The sequence below is a fragment of the Balearica regulorum genome, chromosome 13 (genome assembly GCF_011004875.1).
Source record: "Balearica regulorum gibbericeps isolate bBalReg1 chromosome 13, bBalReg1.pri, whole genome shotgun sequence".
In the NCBI taxonomy this organism is placed as follows: Eukaryota; Metazoa; Chordata; class Aves; order Gruiformes; family Gruidae; genus Balearica; species Balearica regulorum.
Genome location: NC_046196.1, coordinates 1,164,059 through 1,180,231, shown reverse-complemented (window position 1 = coordinate 1,180,231; position 16,173 = coordinate 1,164,059). Strand labels below are relative to the sequence as shown.

Below are 16,173 nucleotides of genomic sequence, written 5' to 3'. Positions count from 1 at the left end.
GTTCTTTTTTTAATAGCCTGTACTTGCGCCATGCTGGGGGCTGGCCTTGCCAAGCGTGGCACACCCGCTGCCAGCCCCCTCCCAGAAGAAATGCCTCAGTGGCTGTGGGCAGGCTGCTGGTGCTTTGCAGCACTGGCAGGGTCCTGGGGCCCTGGGCGCTGCTCATGTCCTGCCCGGGGAGGGGGGCGGCAGGGGAGGGGAGGTGTCTTGTGCCTGGGGGAGGCGTGTCCCACCGGCATCCATCCTGATCGGGGATGGTGACATGGTGCAGGGCAGCAGGTTATGGCTGGGGCTCTACAGGGGAGGCTCCCTGGTGCTTGCCCGGTGTTGGTTTGGTAGCGTTTTAACCATGAAGGCGAAGGTCGGGGAGTGAGCAGATGATGCCCTGCAGCGCCAGCAGCAAAGCTAATTCCTCCAGGGCACAGAGCTGGGGAAGCTCTAACAGTTGCACCGTGCCCACCACACCAACAGGCACCGAGCTGTCTGCGGACAGTGCAGATAGGAACCAGGTTAATCTGCTGGCTGTGTTGTGTGAAATTGGCTAATTGTTATGAATTTGTCCTGAAAACTGCCAGCACACCCCCCCCCCCAATACAGTAATGACCTGACACAACCTCCCTTCCTCACCAGCACAGGGTCCCATCTTCTGCCCCCTCAGTGTTTCCATCCCTGCAGAGCACCACATCAGCCAGCAGCAGAGGTTTTGGTCGGCTTCCTCCCCCCTGCCCCGGCCCAAAGCGTCAGGTAACAAAAGAGCCAACGCTGCTCTTGCCCGTGGCCAGCTAGAAAGGCTAGCAAAAAGATATGCTAGCCCAGCACAAGGTACAGCTGGAAGGGAGCAGCCAGCCATAGCAACAGCTTCTGCCAGTCATGCCATGGTGCTTCTAGAACTCAGCACCTCCACCTCAGCGTCACAATGAATTGCTGCTCATAAAATTGGTGTCACGCAGCAGTGAAAAACTCAGTGAGGAGTCTAACACCATGCATGGTGGAAATCCTCAGCTGTTGCCCTATCGGTCACGGAAGGAGCACCGGAGGGGGAGGAAGAGTGCTGCCCTAACTAAAACAACCCCCCAACTTTTACCTCTTTGCCCCAAACTGCCCGACCTGCCCCACAGTAACTGTCCACGTGTTGTGGCAGCTGCCAGTTTGAGCAGGTCCATCCCACCCCAGTATGATGGACACCAAAGCTGAGGAAAGCAGAGTGCTGACCACGTCAACGAGAGAAAAGAACCCAGCAAAGTGATTTAGTTTACAAGTTTTTTAATTTACAAATAAAAAACCCTACATTTTACTTTTTCTCCTTTTTCTCCTCTTTCTTGACATCACTCTTCTCCTTGTCTTTCTCCTTCTCATCTTTTCGCTCCTTTTTACTTTCTTCTTTTTCCTGTCCTTCCTTCTTCTCTGCATCCCTGTTGGCAATCTTGTTGTTAATGAGGTTGTGCAGGGCCACCACGGAACGGATGAGAGAAGCGAGATAAACCACCACCATCTGGTCGTTGGTCTTCAGATAAAAGGCCTTGACAAACTCCTGCAGGTTGACATCTGGAAGCAGGTTGAAGACGTCCTGAAGGTGGTAGATGATCTGGTGATTGATGGGGAGTTTGCCCATGGCCACTTTCTCGAGGTAGCTCCTGATGTCCAGAAGCTTGGAGTTCAGTCCCTTCAAGCCATGGACCTGATTTGTGATCCGCTGGGACAGAGTGCCCACCGTCGTGTCCTTGATATCCCTGGAACACCCCAACAGAAAGAACTGGCATTAGAAGGTCACTTTGCTCTCTCGGTACCGGCGGGCACGTCCACTTACGTGACCTCTCCAGCTGAAAAGGAAAAGCAGTTTGAAGCACGGCTGAACCGAACGCACCAAGTCAAAGACAGACCGAACCGATGCACGTTACAAAGCACGCACCTAAAATAGACCATTGTTGTACCCTGTGGTGTGCGTACGTTCACTTCGGAATAATTTTTGTAATACCAGTTAGAGGGACAGAGACATAAACAACGGGAGTTCTGACTGGTGAAAAGGCGACCTGGGCTGCGTAGGGCGACTGCTCTCTGTTTGACGGGAGAGCTCCAGCCCCAGCAGCAACGCTCCTGTTCAGTCCTGCTCTGAGCACACAGCACCCGGAGGCAGTTCCAAACGACGCAATATCCTGCAGCTCTGACAGAATGAACGTGCAGTTTTCATCATCTCATCAGCGGGCAGTCACACTTTGCACTAGCAATGAATGAATACGCCAAGCCAGCTCGCTAAATGAACACGCTGTTAGAGTTTAGGTACGTGTTTAACAAGATCCGCTCCCCCCCAGAAAGCTAGCACTGGGAGGTGCCAGCCAGATCGTGTTCACAGCTACGCAAGTCTCAGAAGGCGGCTTTCAGGTTAAAGACACTTACCGTAGCAAGTGTTCAACACCGACTTCCTCCGCCTCCTCTGCTCCGATCTCACTAGTCACATGCTCAAACGTCTTGGAGGTGGGAGTGCCGTCCTTGGAGGTGCAAGAACACAGGAGACACAGTCAGACCGAGCGCACAGTGGGTAGAATGGAAAGTCTCACTAAATACCACAATTCTTTCTTTCTTTCTTTCTTTCTTTCCTGATAGACCCTTATTACGTTTTGGGACACCTTTTTTCATGCTGGTATTTGCTCTCAGCCAGTTAGAAGCACATACATACAGTTCCAGGAAAAAAATACTAATATGGCGCAATCTCATTAAAATTATAATTTATGCACTGGATATTAGGGAAGATGTTGAAAAGATTCACAGGCTGAATTTCTGAGAACGAGTTTTACCCATGTGTCTTCTAAACCATTACCTGGACCAGTACACAGCTGCAAATAGAAAGCACCACCAGGACTATTGTGAATTAAAAACTAAGAACAAATCCTGCAGACAGGAGAGCTGCAGTATCGGGAGCAGCTTTTTCCCCATGGTGAGGGTCTCAGAAAGGCAAAAGGCTCAAACTTTTTTATATACACCCAGAATGTCATTTAAATCGAACAACTGCAAATGAAAAGCTGAAGCTGACTTACTACTGGATGTTGTCTGCACGGTGCTGCAAGTGATTAGTAAGTGTTGCTCATGCCCGATCTACCTACTCAGCACTGGCAGGTGCACAAATGAGTAAGCACCCAATTACTTGCAACGCCTCTGCAAACAGGCTGACGTGTAAAAGTGAGATCTTAAAAGCGCTCCGATCTGTGACTTTCTTCATGGCCGTGGACACGACAGAAACGGGTAAGAAGCATCTAAATCATACGGACAGCTGGAGCTGTGTCATTCCTTAGGTCAAACAGTAACGCAGCTTTTCTTCCAGGGGCGTTGGGGGACAAAAGCTTTAGTTACAAATGCTTTTACTGTGCCTGGGTTTTAACTTCTGGTTTCAGCAGATATTGGCTGCCAGTCACAGGCCCTCACTACCGAACGCAACGTCCCACACGTAAAAGGCAACTCTGTGCAGTGGGACGTGCATCCTTCAGAAAATAAGGCAATCCTAACAGCCACCTTCTAACGGAAACCCTTTTCCTAGGAAGAGGCGGGGAGACACGTTAAATACTCACATCGTGAACTTCTTCAACTGAAATATAGGCTTCTGTGGGCAGCCCCAGGTCCTTTGGCTTCACATCAATAATCACCAACACCTTATGGAAAGAAAAAGCAAACATTTCAGAAAACTGTTTCATTCAAAGACTACAAAAAAATACCAAAGTCAGCTCTGCGCTCCGCAGCAACGGGACGCTGCCAGCTCAGAGGTGTTAACTTCAGGCTCTGAGAAAAGACAGCGATAGCTGTTTCAAAAGACTCCGATCTGAGTTCCTCAATCACTTTGCAGCTACGAGGTCTTTACCAAGGTGTATCTCCAGTACCAACAGTGGGGCCAAGGGATCCCAGACCCCCCCATTTAGGAAGAGAGAGGGGGGGAAAAAAGAACAAACCCCAAAAGTGCAGCACTTACAGAGTTAGGACAATATCTTTTCATCAGCTCATTGATGGCGATGTCGTTCTTGTGCAGTTTAGGGCCTGTGTGGTACCAACCAACTATTCTTTCTCTAGCTGAGCAAAACCAGAAAGGATTCTTAAATCAGAATTGCATGGTAAGACAACAGCTGAAAGATTTAGGCAGAGATGGATATAGCAAACAAAGAGTGAAAATGTGATGCGTGTAGAAGATGAGTGGAAAGTAGGGGGACATGACTCATGGTAGGCAAGACAATGGCACAGCTAGTGACAAAGTTTACTAAATGTACTTATCGTAGCTTACTGATCACATGTATAACTTTACTCCTAGGTTCTTAACTAAACTGGACTACTTCCTAACATTTATTAATGTTGTAGATGTCAGGATCTGACAGCTTGAAACTCCGACAGCTAGAGATGCAAAAATTGCAGAAATGCCAACTGTATCACGAGAATGACAATTTGTCCCAGGGCTAAGAACATTCATAGGAATTAAAGTTATGACTGAACATTCAGCTCCAAAGTTTCAAACTGAGTGGGAAAGACACTTTTGAAAAAAGTGGGGAAGAGCAATTAGAATCATTACTTACAACACGTGAGTTTGTAATGTTTACATTCATAAAAAACTAATTTCAGGCCACATCTGTATAGAACAGGCTATAGAGGGGAAAGCTTTGAAATTCTTAGGAAATAATAGCATTTTTGAAGTCTGAATTACTCTGAAGATACAAAGCTGTCAGGAGACTTGGGAAAATTAGCAAGGTATAAATTAACGTGTTAAGAACACAAACTACTTGCACAAATTAACCCATGGAAACCATCAGCGAAGTGAAGTCACAGAAGGAATAAGCACGGAACGGCTTCTTAAGTAAGCAATTAACTCTCTGCCTTACTCTGAATTCACTTTCCTACAGAGTCTTGAAAGTTTCTGGGGCGTATTCCTGACTGCAAGATGACCTCAACTTACCGTTGACCTTCTTAAACATTCCATACATGTTCTCCAGATAGTCATGGTCTAGAAACCACACAGTATCGTCCTTGTCGTCCTCATCAAAAGGTACTGGGGATTGAACAAAATATCAGTATTTAAGAAACCAACTTCCAGACTGAAAGTGTTTGCAGAAACACCATGGTTTAGGGTATCTTTGGCTGCTAACGGAGAGTTTAACCAGTTTCAACTGCTCTGCAACACCAGGCTGCACAAGCTAACCTGCGGTGCCAGTCAATTCTCTCAGGTAGAGGCTGTCTCATAATGACTAACAGTTTGGAACTGAGCAATGAAATTAAGGTGTTCTGAGGGTTATCCTCCGTGGACAACATCAACCATCAGAGAGAGATCCTCCCACAAACACAAGTGACTCAGTAGTGTGCGCAGGCGTCGGACATGATAAACTGAGTATCCCAGTAGACTTTACAGCTTGTTGATCAACAGCAGTCTACTTCAAGAAAAATTAGTTTTCGGTGTAGAACACACGTCATCAGCACTTTTATAGACTACTAGAAGACATGAGGCACTTAAGTAAGGACTATTTACCCTTGAGTAAAGGACTAGTTCTTTTATCAGTTAGCAAATATACAGGCACACGGTTGTGAGAACAGAGATGGGTCTCAGTCTTTTAATTTACAGGTATAGTAAAAGGCTTCCTAGTTGAAAGGCCATCAAAACGACAAAAAAAATCCTCTTTTCAACTCAAACGGAAAAAAGTTCCTCCAAAAGTTGGAAAAAAAGTAGTCCACACTTGGGAGAAGAACTCACATAAACTGTGAAACTCCATATATAAACTGAGATAATTTTGCTTCATCACAGAGCAGCCCCACTGGGAAGGAAATGATCTAACTAACACAAATAGGTCAGCAAAAGCCATGCATTCAAGAAGTACTTTTACTATCACATGTAAGTATCTAAGAGGAAACTATTTTAACACCACTAACAACATACATAAGAACTAGCATTTAATTGGACAAAATCTGAGGAATAGTAGTAGAGCTGAAATATACATTAAATCTTTACACAAGTAGGTAAGAGCTACGTCAGCACCGAGCGCTGTGATTTCTGTACAACATGTAGAGACACTGATCACTCAGCAGGTCAGCGAGTCCAACACAGCAAAATATTCGTCAGTGTTTTAAGAAAGGTTTACATCCGCTCCCGAAACATTCCACATACACAGTTTAGCGGGAAGGTGCAGCACAGGACTGGCTGGAATAGGTGTATTTTTGACAGCACTTCTTGTTTTTTGTTAGATATAGGCTGATTTGTACACGGAGGGAACAACCTCTGCTCTGGCAAGGTGGCTTAAAAAAACCCAAACGCAATCCGTCTATTAAATAATTCAGTAGGATTGAACAAGGGTAGGATGTCCAAACTCACCTGCAAAACTGTTGGACACATCTAGTATTTTTTTCTGCCACGATCCCAGCAGCACACCGACGACTCGTTTCTGATTTCCAACTTTTCCTATTCTAAATGGAAAAGACTGTCAGTTCCTGTGACAAAAACCCTGATTCAGGAAAGGACGTAAGAGCAGACAAGTTGTTTAATCTAATTTCTGCAAGTTAAACAGCACGCGCGTTGAACAGAAGAAAAGGCGTTACGATTGTTTCATTACCGATTGTTAATTTATATCTAGAGAAAGGCGTTTCGGTGCCCCCGGAACCAAACCTTGTAACCCAGCGATGCAGACGGAGGTTCTGTGGTCCGGTGCAGCCGAGGAGGGGGACCGTGACCCAAACCGGGCACCGCTGCAGCCTCTCCGCAGGACAGCGGGCTACGGGCACCCACAGATCGCAGCGTGGGCTCGGTGCACCCACAGATCGCTCTCCCAACGGCAGGCTGGTTTGCCTTGCGAGATTTTTGGTTTTTAACACTAAAGCTGCTTGTCAATTGGCGCCATTAAGTTAAACTGGGCACAAATTACACCGGGCGTTTAAGGGACACGACTTATCCCCTCCGCTGCCCCGTTTCACCGAGCAGGACGCCGTCTCCGAGCCCTCGGACGGGCACCGAGCGCTCCCCACCCTCCCACTTTTCTCCTTCTGAAGGCGAAAACAGCAGCGGCGGCCCGGGGGGGCTCCGGCGGCTCCCGCAGGCCGCGCTCCCGCCGCCACACGGGGATCGCGGCCCTCGGCACCGAGCGACCGGCCCGGGCCCGGGCGCGCCGCTCCCCTCACGGCGCGGGGTCCCCTCCACCCCGATCTGCCCGCCCCGGGGCCCGGCTCCCTCGCAGCCCCGCTCCCTTCACGGCCCCGGGTCCCACACGGCCCCGCTTCCCTCACGGCCCCGGGTCCCACACGGCCCAGCCCGGCCCGGGCCCGTGACCGTGAGTCAGCGCCGCGGCGCCGCGCCCGTCCGGCCCCACCTGTTGAAGTGATCGACGACGCTGAGCAGCACCAGCGGGTGCACCACCACCCGGTCCACCGCCAGCTCCGGCATGGCGCCCGCCCGGCCCCGCTCCGCTCCGCTCCGCCGCCAACCCGGCCCGACCGCCCGCCCGCACCAGGCCCGCTCCCCGCCGCGCGGCCCCCGCTCCCAGCCTGCCCCGCTTCGGGGCGGGGCCACCGCCGCCATCTTTAAGAGGTCGTCGCCGGTAGGACACCATCTTGGAGAGGTCGCGGGAGACGGACGCGTCGCCGCCATCTTGGGAAGGTGCATCCCCGCTGTCGGCGGCGCGGCACCATCTTGGGGGAGTCGGGTCGCGCCGCCCGGAGGTGAGGGGCGGGCCGGGCCGGCGGAGCTGGGAGGCGGGCGGCCGGCGAGCGGCCCTCGCTCGAGGGGTCCCCAGGGGTGCCGGTTCCCCTTCCTTGCAGCTGCGCCTCGGCGCACCCCCCCCGAGGGGAGGGGGGGCGGCTGCGGGGCTGGTTCCTGTCAGCGGGGGCCTGAGGCGGGAGGGGGGCGTCCGGCCCCGGGCCAGCGGGTCCCTGCTGGGGTCTGTGCCTGGGCCTGCTGACTGCATGGCCTCTAGGAGCGTGTGCCCCCATAGCCCCTTCGGGAACGGAGGTTCCAGGGGCTGCCCAGCCTTCCCAGGCTCCCGCTGAGGCTCCTCTGGACGATGAGTGTGGCATTTGTCTTTTTCTAGTTGTCAGGAACTAATCACCATGACCTTCCAAAAAATGAGAGAGCGGCTTCAGAATGATGTCATAGTCTCGTTGCCGCTAGACTGCAGGTTTAAAATGCAGGGGTGCTGTCCTCTCATCTTGATAGAGAGTGGAAGCGCTAATGGCACGTGCAGGGTGGTATCCTGATCTTAGCTGCGTGCTGCCTTGCCTCCTCCGGCTGTCTCTGCAACCTGGGGAAGAACTCCATGGCTCTGCCTCTCCTTTTGGAGCCTTGGGTAACTTCAGGGTTCCCAGTACTGCAGTGGTAAAAGTCTACATAAATAGGCAGAAATCTTTATTACTGTTAGTGTTTGCTTGCTTCTGAGGGGACTGCGTTAGGCTAATTTGGTTTGTAGGCAAAAGCAATGTCCTTCAGCCTCTCCTATTTTATAAATGTTTTTCCGCTCTGAAGTACAGCTTTCCTCAGCGTAAAGGAGAAATCAGACTCTGAACTAAGCCGAGTACTTAGGCTAGTCTTTGTAGGAGGGTTTTTGCACCTCAAGGGTAGGAACAGGGAGACACAGAGCTTGTCTTTTGTAGTTTACTTCTAGCAGGAAAACAGGACCTGAGGCTGTCACTCCTAGATCTTTTATGAAGTTATTATTAACGTGAAAAGTATTAGCAAAATTCTTGAGGATAGTGTCACTGTTTTTAAAGCATTGTGATAATGCCTTATTTTTAAACTTTTCCCACGTTTTGGTTTTTTTGCGTATTTCTGAGGTCTGACCAAGTGGCGGTATTCTGGGTGAAACCTGAAGTTTTGTGGTGGTGTTTAGCGTCTTTGAACACTTAGCAGATTTCAGCAAAAGCAGCGCTAATTTACAAACTCTACGGGAATTAGAGACCTCTTGTGGAGTTTTTTAGACGTTACATCCTTTAGAGTTGATGCCGCTTTAAAAAAAATAAAATTCTGGTTGAGTTTTTAGAGTTTTTTTTCCAGCAGAGGGAGACATCTGACCGTGAAATTCAAATGTAGCCAGTATTCTTGTAGCTTGTTTTATCAATATACATATAAAACTCAATGTTCAAATTAACTAGTTCAATAAGTAATTTAGCTCATTGATTTTTGGGCATATCCTAAGTGCCATTACAAGCTACGGATATTTTAAATGCCATTACCTAATAGAAGGAATGTTTTAAGCACCTTTTATTGATTTTATTACTGCTTTATTTTGCTGTCTTGGTTTAAAATCATTTTAACCACTCTGTAATCAAGAAGAAATATATCGTTGGTGAAATACAGTCAATTTCCTAAAAACCTTTGACATCGTTAAATAAGGAATTACAGTTGTTAAATCATGTCAGGCAATAACCGAGGGACAGAAAAGATATAAAATTTGGAGCAGTGGGCCAGCGTACCAGTAAGCTGTTTTGACCTTCGGCATTCAGACTCCGTATGTGACAATCACACTTCAATTCTGTTCTTGGTTCTTACATCAGTCAGAAGAGATTTAAAATCTCAGCATGCCAGGAAGGTTGTGGAAGGATAACGGAGTATGATCTAGAGACAATTAAGGGGCATTTTAATGACCTGCTGTGACTTTTTGTTAAAATTACTCTCTAACTTAGCACATTTGAAGTTTCATTTGCTCGATTGTATTGCTAGTAGTTTAGTGTATTGATGTTATACACAAAAGGAGTAAATTGAGTCTGCTCATAGGGATTTCAGTTACTTCCCTTCCCAGCTCTTTTGACTTGAGAAGATTATCAGTATTATTGAGCTAATCAGCTGGTAGATGTAGACTGGGAATACAGGCAATATGTTGCTTAATCAAAGAATTGAAAAGTAAGTAATGAATGTTGGTGCTCAATAAAAAACAGCTAATGAGTTGATTGCATTGATACTTGATGTAATTTAACTGTAGAGTGGCAAACATCAATACTTATATATGATTTGGCTCGTGATTGCTGAGCTGAAACTCGAAGTTTAGAGAGGCTCTGCAGAATGCAAGCATCTGACCTGAAGTGGGGAGGGAGGGAGCGAGCTGTGTTTTGTTCTTTAAATGGAGCAAGGGATTCCATCATTGATTGTTGGGCTTTTGTTTAAAAAACAACAACAAACCCCACAAAACCCCCAAAAGTTCCACAAACCCCCAAACTTGCACATAACTGTTTTCAGAAGTTTAAGAATAACTTCTGGATTGAAAAATAAGACTGAAGTAGTTTAAAAATCAAATTAATGATTATAATTGTTAAACCAACCTCTAGTTTTCCTTTAATAGTGACCGTGCTAACCTCAGGGGGAAGTCGGAAGCAAAGAAACGTGATGCTGTCTGGGGATGGATGTCTGCTATGTTTGAGCTAGCTGTCCCCTTCCTGTAGTATCAGTTAGGACTGCATTTAAAAGAAAGTTTGTTTGCAGAAGGTGAATGGTGCCACCGGTAACTTAATTCTGAATGCACTTTTTGTCATTACTTTCTTCCTTTGGATTTGTTAGGTATTGTAAACTCTCCTCAAGCGCAAGATTGTACTTACTGGTGGCACAGGAAGACATCTTTGTAGGCTTTTCGAAGCCAAGATCTGCCACTGTCAGCTGTTGTGAAGCAGCAGGAAGAAAGCTGTTGGTACCCAGATTCTGCGTAGTTTGTATGTCTCTTGTCATGTGTTGACCTCTTTTCCAGCCCTGGGGATCACAGTTCTGCTTCAGGAATGTTGGACCTTCCATCAGGAATTAGTATTTGTCTTTTAACTGTGACATAACTAGATGTTTCCTAAACTTGTTTTTTATTTTGGGGAAATGTCCCATGTCATGTTTAGGCCTAGATCCTTACTGGAATGGTGACCTTTCTCTGGGCAGCTATCAAGCATGGCTTTATGGAGTCTCTGCTTGTCAGCTGTTTTCTAATTTAACTAATGCTGCCCTGCCAACACCCAGTTACACAGCTGAGGGACACTTTCAGGGGCCTTACCTCTTGCTGTCTCCTTTCAGTCTGTCGGTATTGGGGGTGGGGGGCAATGATGGAAATTTGTTACGGGGAAAAACAAATGGAGGTAATTCTGTTGGCAGAATCACAGAAGAGTCTGATCATCTACAGACTAGGGAAGGCATACGCTTACTAAATACACTCAGTGTGTATTTCTAGGTGTTCTTTCCAATGATGACAGTTAGACCACTTCTTTAAATGAAAATGCCAGTAACAACCTCGCTTCGAGGCCATGAACTGAGCCTTGGGCGGCTGTGCGGTAGGCTACACCCTCCAAACTTAACGGCCTGCTCTGTGTATAGCTCTTGATGTGTATTTTTCCATCTAGGCTGCGAAGGTGCTGCTGTTTGCTCCTCAGTAGCGTCTCCTCAGGAAGAAAGGTTTGATCACCCATGTCTCTTGAGTCTCTCCCAGATAAAGAGGGTTCTCCAGCTACCTAAAGGGCAGAGTGCATGAAGGACAATTGTGTAAGCAAGCAGATGGTGGGCTGTGGGCAGGGCAAGCTGTGGGTGTAGGGAGCAGGGTAAATCACCCAGGAGGCAGTAACGCTGCAGTCTGATTTGCTTTCTCTCTGTAGCTTTCCGGTGTCTGCTAGTCATAAGTGACATCCCTGGGACTTTGGCTACAAAAGGTCCACACAGCTGGGAAATATCGATGCCTGATACTTTGGATCCTAATCCTAAATGACACTTGTTAATGTGCTCCGTTAATACTTGTCTTTGTTTTTAAAGAAAAACTCCGGTTTATTTTTCCTAGATTGGGGCGGCAGGAACTGAACAGTGAAAGACACAATGTCCACTAACGTGTATTTTCATTGAGATGCTTTCTAAAATATGTTTAAAATCCAGTCAAGAGAAGCTAGGCTTTCTTTAGACCTGTTGATAGTTTGTCACATAATACCTTTGTGCTACCAGTTTGAACAGGAAATATATTTATTTCCCTATAAATATGTTTAGCTTTGTCCAAATAACTCTAGTTTCCTGTTAAGATTTCCTCAGCCAGGGTGTGCCATAAACTGTTTTAGAAGGAACGATGCTGCCTGGAATTGAACAGGGATAATGCAAGCTGTGGAAGGAAAACAGAAAGCCACCACAACGTTAATTCTAATTTGTTTTGGTTAAACTGTAATTCAGTGAAATGCTGATGCTGTATACTCAGTGCATGATGCCCTAAAGAGTGTCCTTATCCACACTTCAGTTTGCTTCTGAAGACCTCCAGCCAACCATTTTTTTTCCACGTCTGTTCTAGAATGTAATCTCTAAAGCAGACTTCAAATCTGTAATTATAAATTGATCTGTTCACTCTATGATATGATCTTTATTTGTGTTGTAGTAATTTATTTCTTTGTTTCCCTATAGGGTACTGTTGCGTGACCAAAAGGCACATGTAGAAGTCATGCTACTTACCATAATCTGCCTATCTGTGAATATTGCTGTAGTTTCTGCCAATGCATTTAAAAACTTTTGTCCATAGCTGTGGGTTAGTTGGTGACTCAAATAATCCTATCCTCCCTACAACAGTGTAACAGTGAAATTTTGACTGATAACTTCTGGATGTAGAATCATTGCTTTCTTTAGTTAAAAACAGTTTGTAGAAGTATTTTCAACATATGATGTAAAATGATGGGAAAATCTTTCCTGTTTTATGTTGTACATTTCTGATTTTGTTTCCCTGTCCAGACCTCACAGGGTATAGAAATACCAGAAAGATTTTATTTTTTTTAATGACTTAAGTCTAAGTTTTATATTTCAGTACAGAGTGATTTGCTTGTTTTATTCTGGTACCTTGCTACAAAATGATTTTTTGAAAATGCTGGAAACAAGCAGTTAAAAAAAGAAAGCACAACAGGTTCTAGTCATACTCATTTTTCCACACCTTGAGGACTAGCAAATTCTTTAATATGAGATTTTATTTGTACAAAGCAAAACTTCAAAACCTCTCAAAAGCTTTCTTATTAACTGCTGTCAGTCCTTTGATTTACAAGGGCAATAAAGATCTAGAGGGGGCACATTTATCATGGAGTTCAGCACACCAGGAGCCATTTTCTCAAGCGGTAAAGCCAAGTGATAAAATGAATTCTTTTGTTCTATAACCAAGACACATTCCCTATTTTTAAAAATGTGTGTGCTGGACTTCTTGGCTTGTAGTTTGGCTGTGTTCCTGTAATACATTTATAAATAATGAAAAATTGCTAACATGCAGATGCTGATGATGCATCTAGAAAAACAGACTGAAAGAAAGAAACTTACTTTCAACTTTGGTTTGTTTGCTAACTTTTTCTCCAGTGCTAATTCTTGTACGATTTTTTTAATAGCACTTTTTAAACTGGAGTGTTTGGGGTTTTTCCCCCTTAAAAAAAAAAAAAAAGAAAAAAGTTATATACCTCTCTGCAAAGCTGAAAGAATTCTGGTTAGGAATAAAAATACTCTATTTAAAATAGGGCCATGTTCCTAGGGTATAGTGCTATTTTGCAAGCTTCAGCTGCTTCATCTGTTTCTAAACTTGAGTGACTTTTTGAGTGTTGTTCTTTAATGTTAGCAGATAGAAGCTAAATTTTTCTTGTCTAGACCAAACTATTAATGGCTTGTATGGGCATTTCATTAACAGACATAGCTGTGTGGGAGGAACCGATTGCAAGAGTAAATATCCTCGCATGTGAGCCATGGGCTCAGAATCTGACTCTAAATTCAATATTAAACAAAGCAAATTGTTTTTACCATATAAAAATGCTGCCACAGTTGCCTCCTGGGAGAGCGATGCGTTGCTGCTTTCACCAGTCAGGGGCCAAAAGCTCTGTGAAATCCAGTTCTGCTCAGCTCTCCAGTGTTGTTGCACAGGCACCTTTGAAATAGAAGTAGGAGAACAGACTTGCAAAAAGTACTTTCCGATATAATTTTGACTAAAATAATCTTTAATTGTTAACCTAAAACTTTGTGTGAAGTTGCTCTTGATGGTGTGCCTTTGACTGGGCTGCTGTCATAACATATGGAGGAGTGAGGCTGACAAAGGTCAGAGGCATTAAACCTTGTTCATATTTAAATCAGCACCACGCTCTGGTGCCCAGGGAACTACAGCGGTGCTGCGGCAGTACCCGTTGTCTCCAGGTTGTGCCAGGCGTGATGGATGGGCTTGGGAGGCGTTTTGGACAATAGCCGTTTCTTTGGTTTTATTCTTGGTTTCTTTTGTAGACAGACCTTTAAGAAAAGCCATGCTGTAAGCAGATTGCACTCGTAGCAAAGTTAGTGCGTAGCTCTCAAATGGGGCGGTTTATGAACAACAACACTGAACCAAAGGTACATACATACCTGGTCTGCTGTGCTTGCTTTGACTGTGGTCAGCAGCAGGTTTGCAGATAAGTGTTAGAACAGGGCAAACATACAGTGGCATCGTCAGAATAAGAAATGCGTAACAGCACAGGTCTTGCCAAGCCTGTTTATCGATCCTAAGTAAACCCTCTTCAGCTGTACAAGGTGTGTGTGGGACAACAATTTTTCATTCACCGTATTCTACGTTATGTAGTTTGGAAGTAGGGCTTGTACTACTATCACCCTGATTCATGTGCCCATGACAGCACATTACTGAGAAATTAAAGAAAATGTTTCTTGGCGAGTGACTCGTAGTAGTGATTTATCCAGAAGAAAGCAGCTATTGCGACAGCCAAAAGACCCCACCATAACTGCTGCGCTAGCTTCTGCGAAGCTAAGGCTTCGGTTGACCTATTGTGGCAGTCATCTGTAGCGCAGGGATTTTGCAGATCTCTTTGCTGTAGTTTTGTGCTGGTGTGTGAAATTTAGAAAGAAAAGACGTAGTCTAGGAGGCCCGCCTTTTTGCATAGCTGTATATGTTACTTCTGATACTTAGATTGCAAAACCTTTAGTCTCTGATATTTAAGGTCAGAAATTATAAGTTTTGTCTGTGTTTGGTTTTTTTTAAACCCTGGGGCCTCTTATACTGCAGTGTCTTGAAAGATCCTGAGGCTTTGAGGGGGGAAAAAAAAATTGAAATACTTTATTTTATGAAGCAGTTTTGGGGTCAGTTTTTCTAAAATGAATGCTTTTATGTTGGATAGTTTAAAGACCATCTGTTAACTGAAACCAACCGTAAGTGAAGTTGCAGTTATGTTTCCTATTAGTCTTGTATCTTTCCTATTAGTCATGTATGAAAGAATACAGAGACATCCAACAGAACTCAAAACAAAAATTGAAAAAGCAGATGTTGAAACTGTTGGCTTGTTGCTTTTCTTTTACAGGAGCAAGTAATTATTAATGGATGACAAAAATACTATGAGACTGGTTTTGTAAACTGTTACCTAGAATCACAGCTAAGATGTATTTCTGATTATTGTATATTGCAGTTGAAAATTGGAGTATTTCACTTGGAAATGCTGAAGAGGGTTTTAAAAAATAGATCATGGATGTTATGTCTGGAAGCATACAATGGAAGATAAAATAGAAAATTTTAAATAGTTCTGCACTTCTAGTCTCTCAGGGCTCATTTATTATGTTGTCATGGTGAGCAAGGAATAAAAAAATAAAATAAAAAGGCTGTTCCTTGGGTAGTTGTGACTTATTGGTAGTTATCTTTTACAAGAGTTCCATGCTGACTTAAGTAAAGATCTCTGAGAAAAAAAACAAACTTTATTTTTCAAATAAATTCAGTAAGAGCTCACAGCCTTCCATGACACCACACTGAATTATTGTTAGTGTACACTGCTGTGAGAATAACTCTCACTGCTGTTTAACAACAATATCTTTCCATGGAATTTCAGAAAGTCAGTAGGAAAATGAAAGGCAGAATTGAGTGCTGAAGCAGAATTAAACCAGTCCATCCTGAAGCCAAGATACTTTCATCGTTACTTCTGTAAGGAAGAAGAAGAATGAACATGTACCGTACATGCAGGTCCATATGATTTGGTTGAAAAATTCTTAATGGCTTGTGTATGTTAGGCAGGAGGTCCTCTCTTGCCTGAATAAAATCTCCTTATGTATATTTCTTTCTGACTTTCTCTTTTTTTCCATCCCTTACCTGCAATCAGATGTCAGGAATGTATGCGGTTTTGTCTATGTAAAGCTTTGCTTGTCATGGAGAGGAGAGGTTAATTTTGTTGTGTACATCTATCGTGATGGAAGATAATGTGTTGCACTTGGTAGATGATGGGATTAAAATAGCTGGGAATTAACAGCTATGTCTAGGCTGT

At 44.9% G+C, this 16,173-nt stretch overlaps 1 protein-coding gene and 1 long non-coding RNA gene across 2 annotated transcripts; one reads left to right on the top strand and one right to left on the bottom strand.

The window, feature by feature from the left end:
* Nucleotides 1-1,246: 1,246 nt before the first annotated feature.
* Nucleotides 1,247-7,486, bottom strand: PSMD7 (proteasome 26S subunit, non-ATPase 7). Its single transcript, XM_075765360.1, has 7 exons — nt 7,317-7,486; nt 6,329-6,420; nt 4,925-5,017; nt 3,956-4,053; nt 3,561-3,641; nt 2,395-2,486; nt 1,247-1,730 (listed from the first exon to the last, which is right to left on the bottom strand). Exons 1-7 carry the CDS (start codon nt 7,388-7,390, stop codon nt 1,292-1,294), a joined length of 969 nt encoding a protein of 322 aa, XP_075621475.1. The 5' UTR covers nt 7,391-7,486; the 3' UTR covers nt 1,247-1,291.
* Nucleotides 7,487-7,563: 77 nt separating this feature from the next.
* Nucleotides 7,564-15,965, top strand: LOC142603647 (uncharacterized). Its single transcript, XR_012837543.1, has 2 exons — nt 7,564-7,665; nt 10,490-15,965. It is a non-coding gene; the product is annotated as an uncharacterized LOC142603647 (long non-coding RNA).
* Nucleotides 15,966-16,173: the final 208 nt, after the last annotated feature.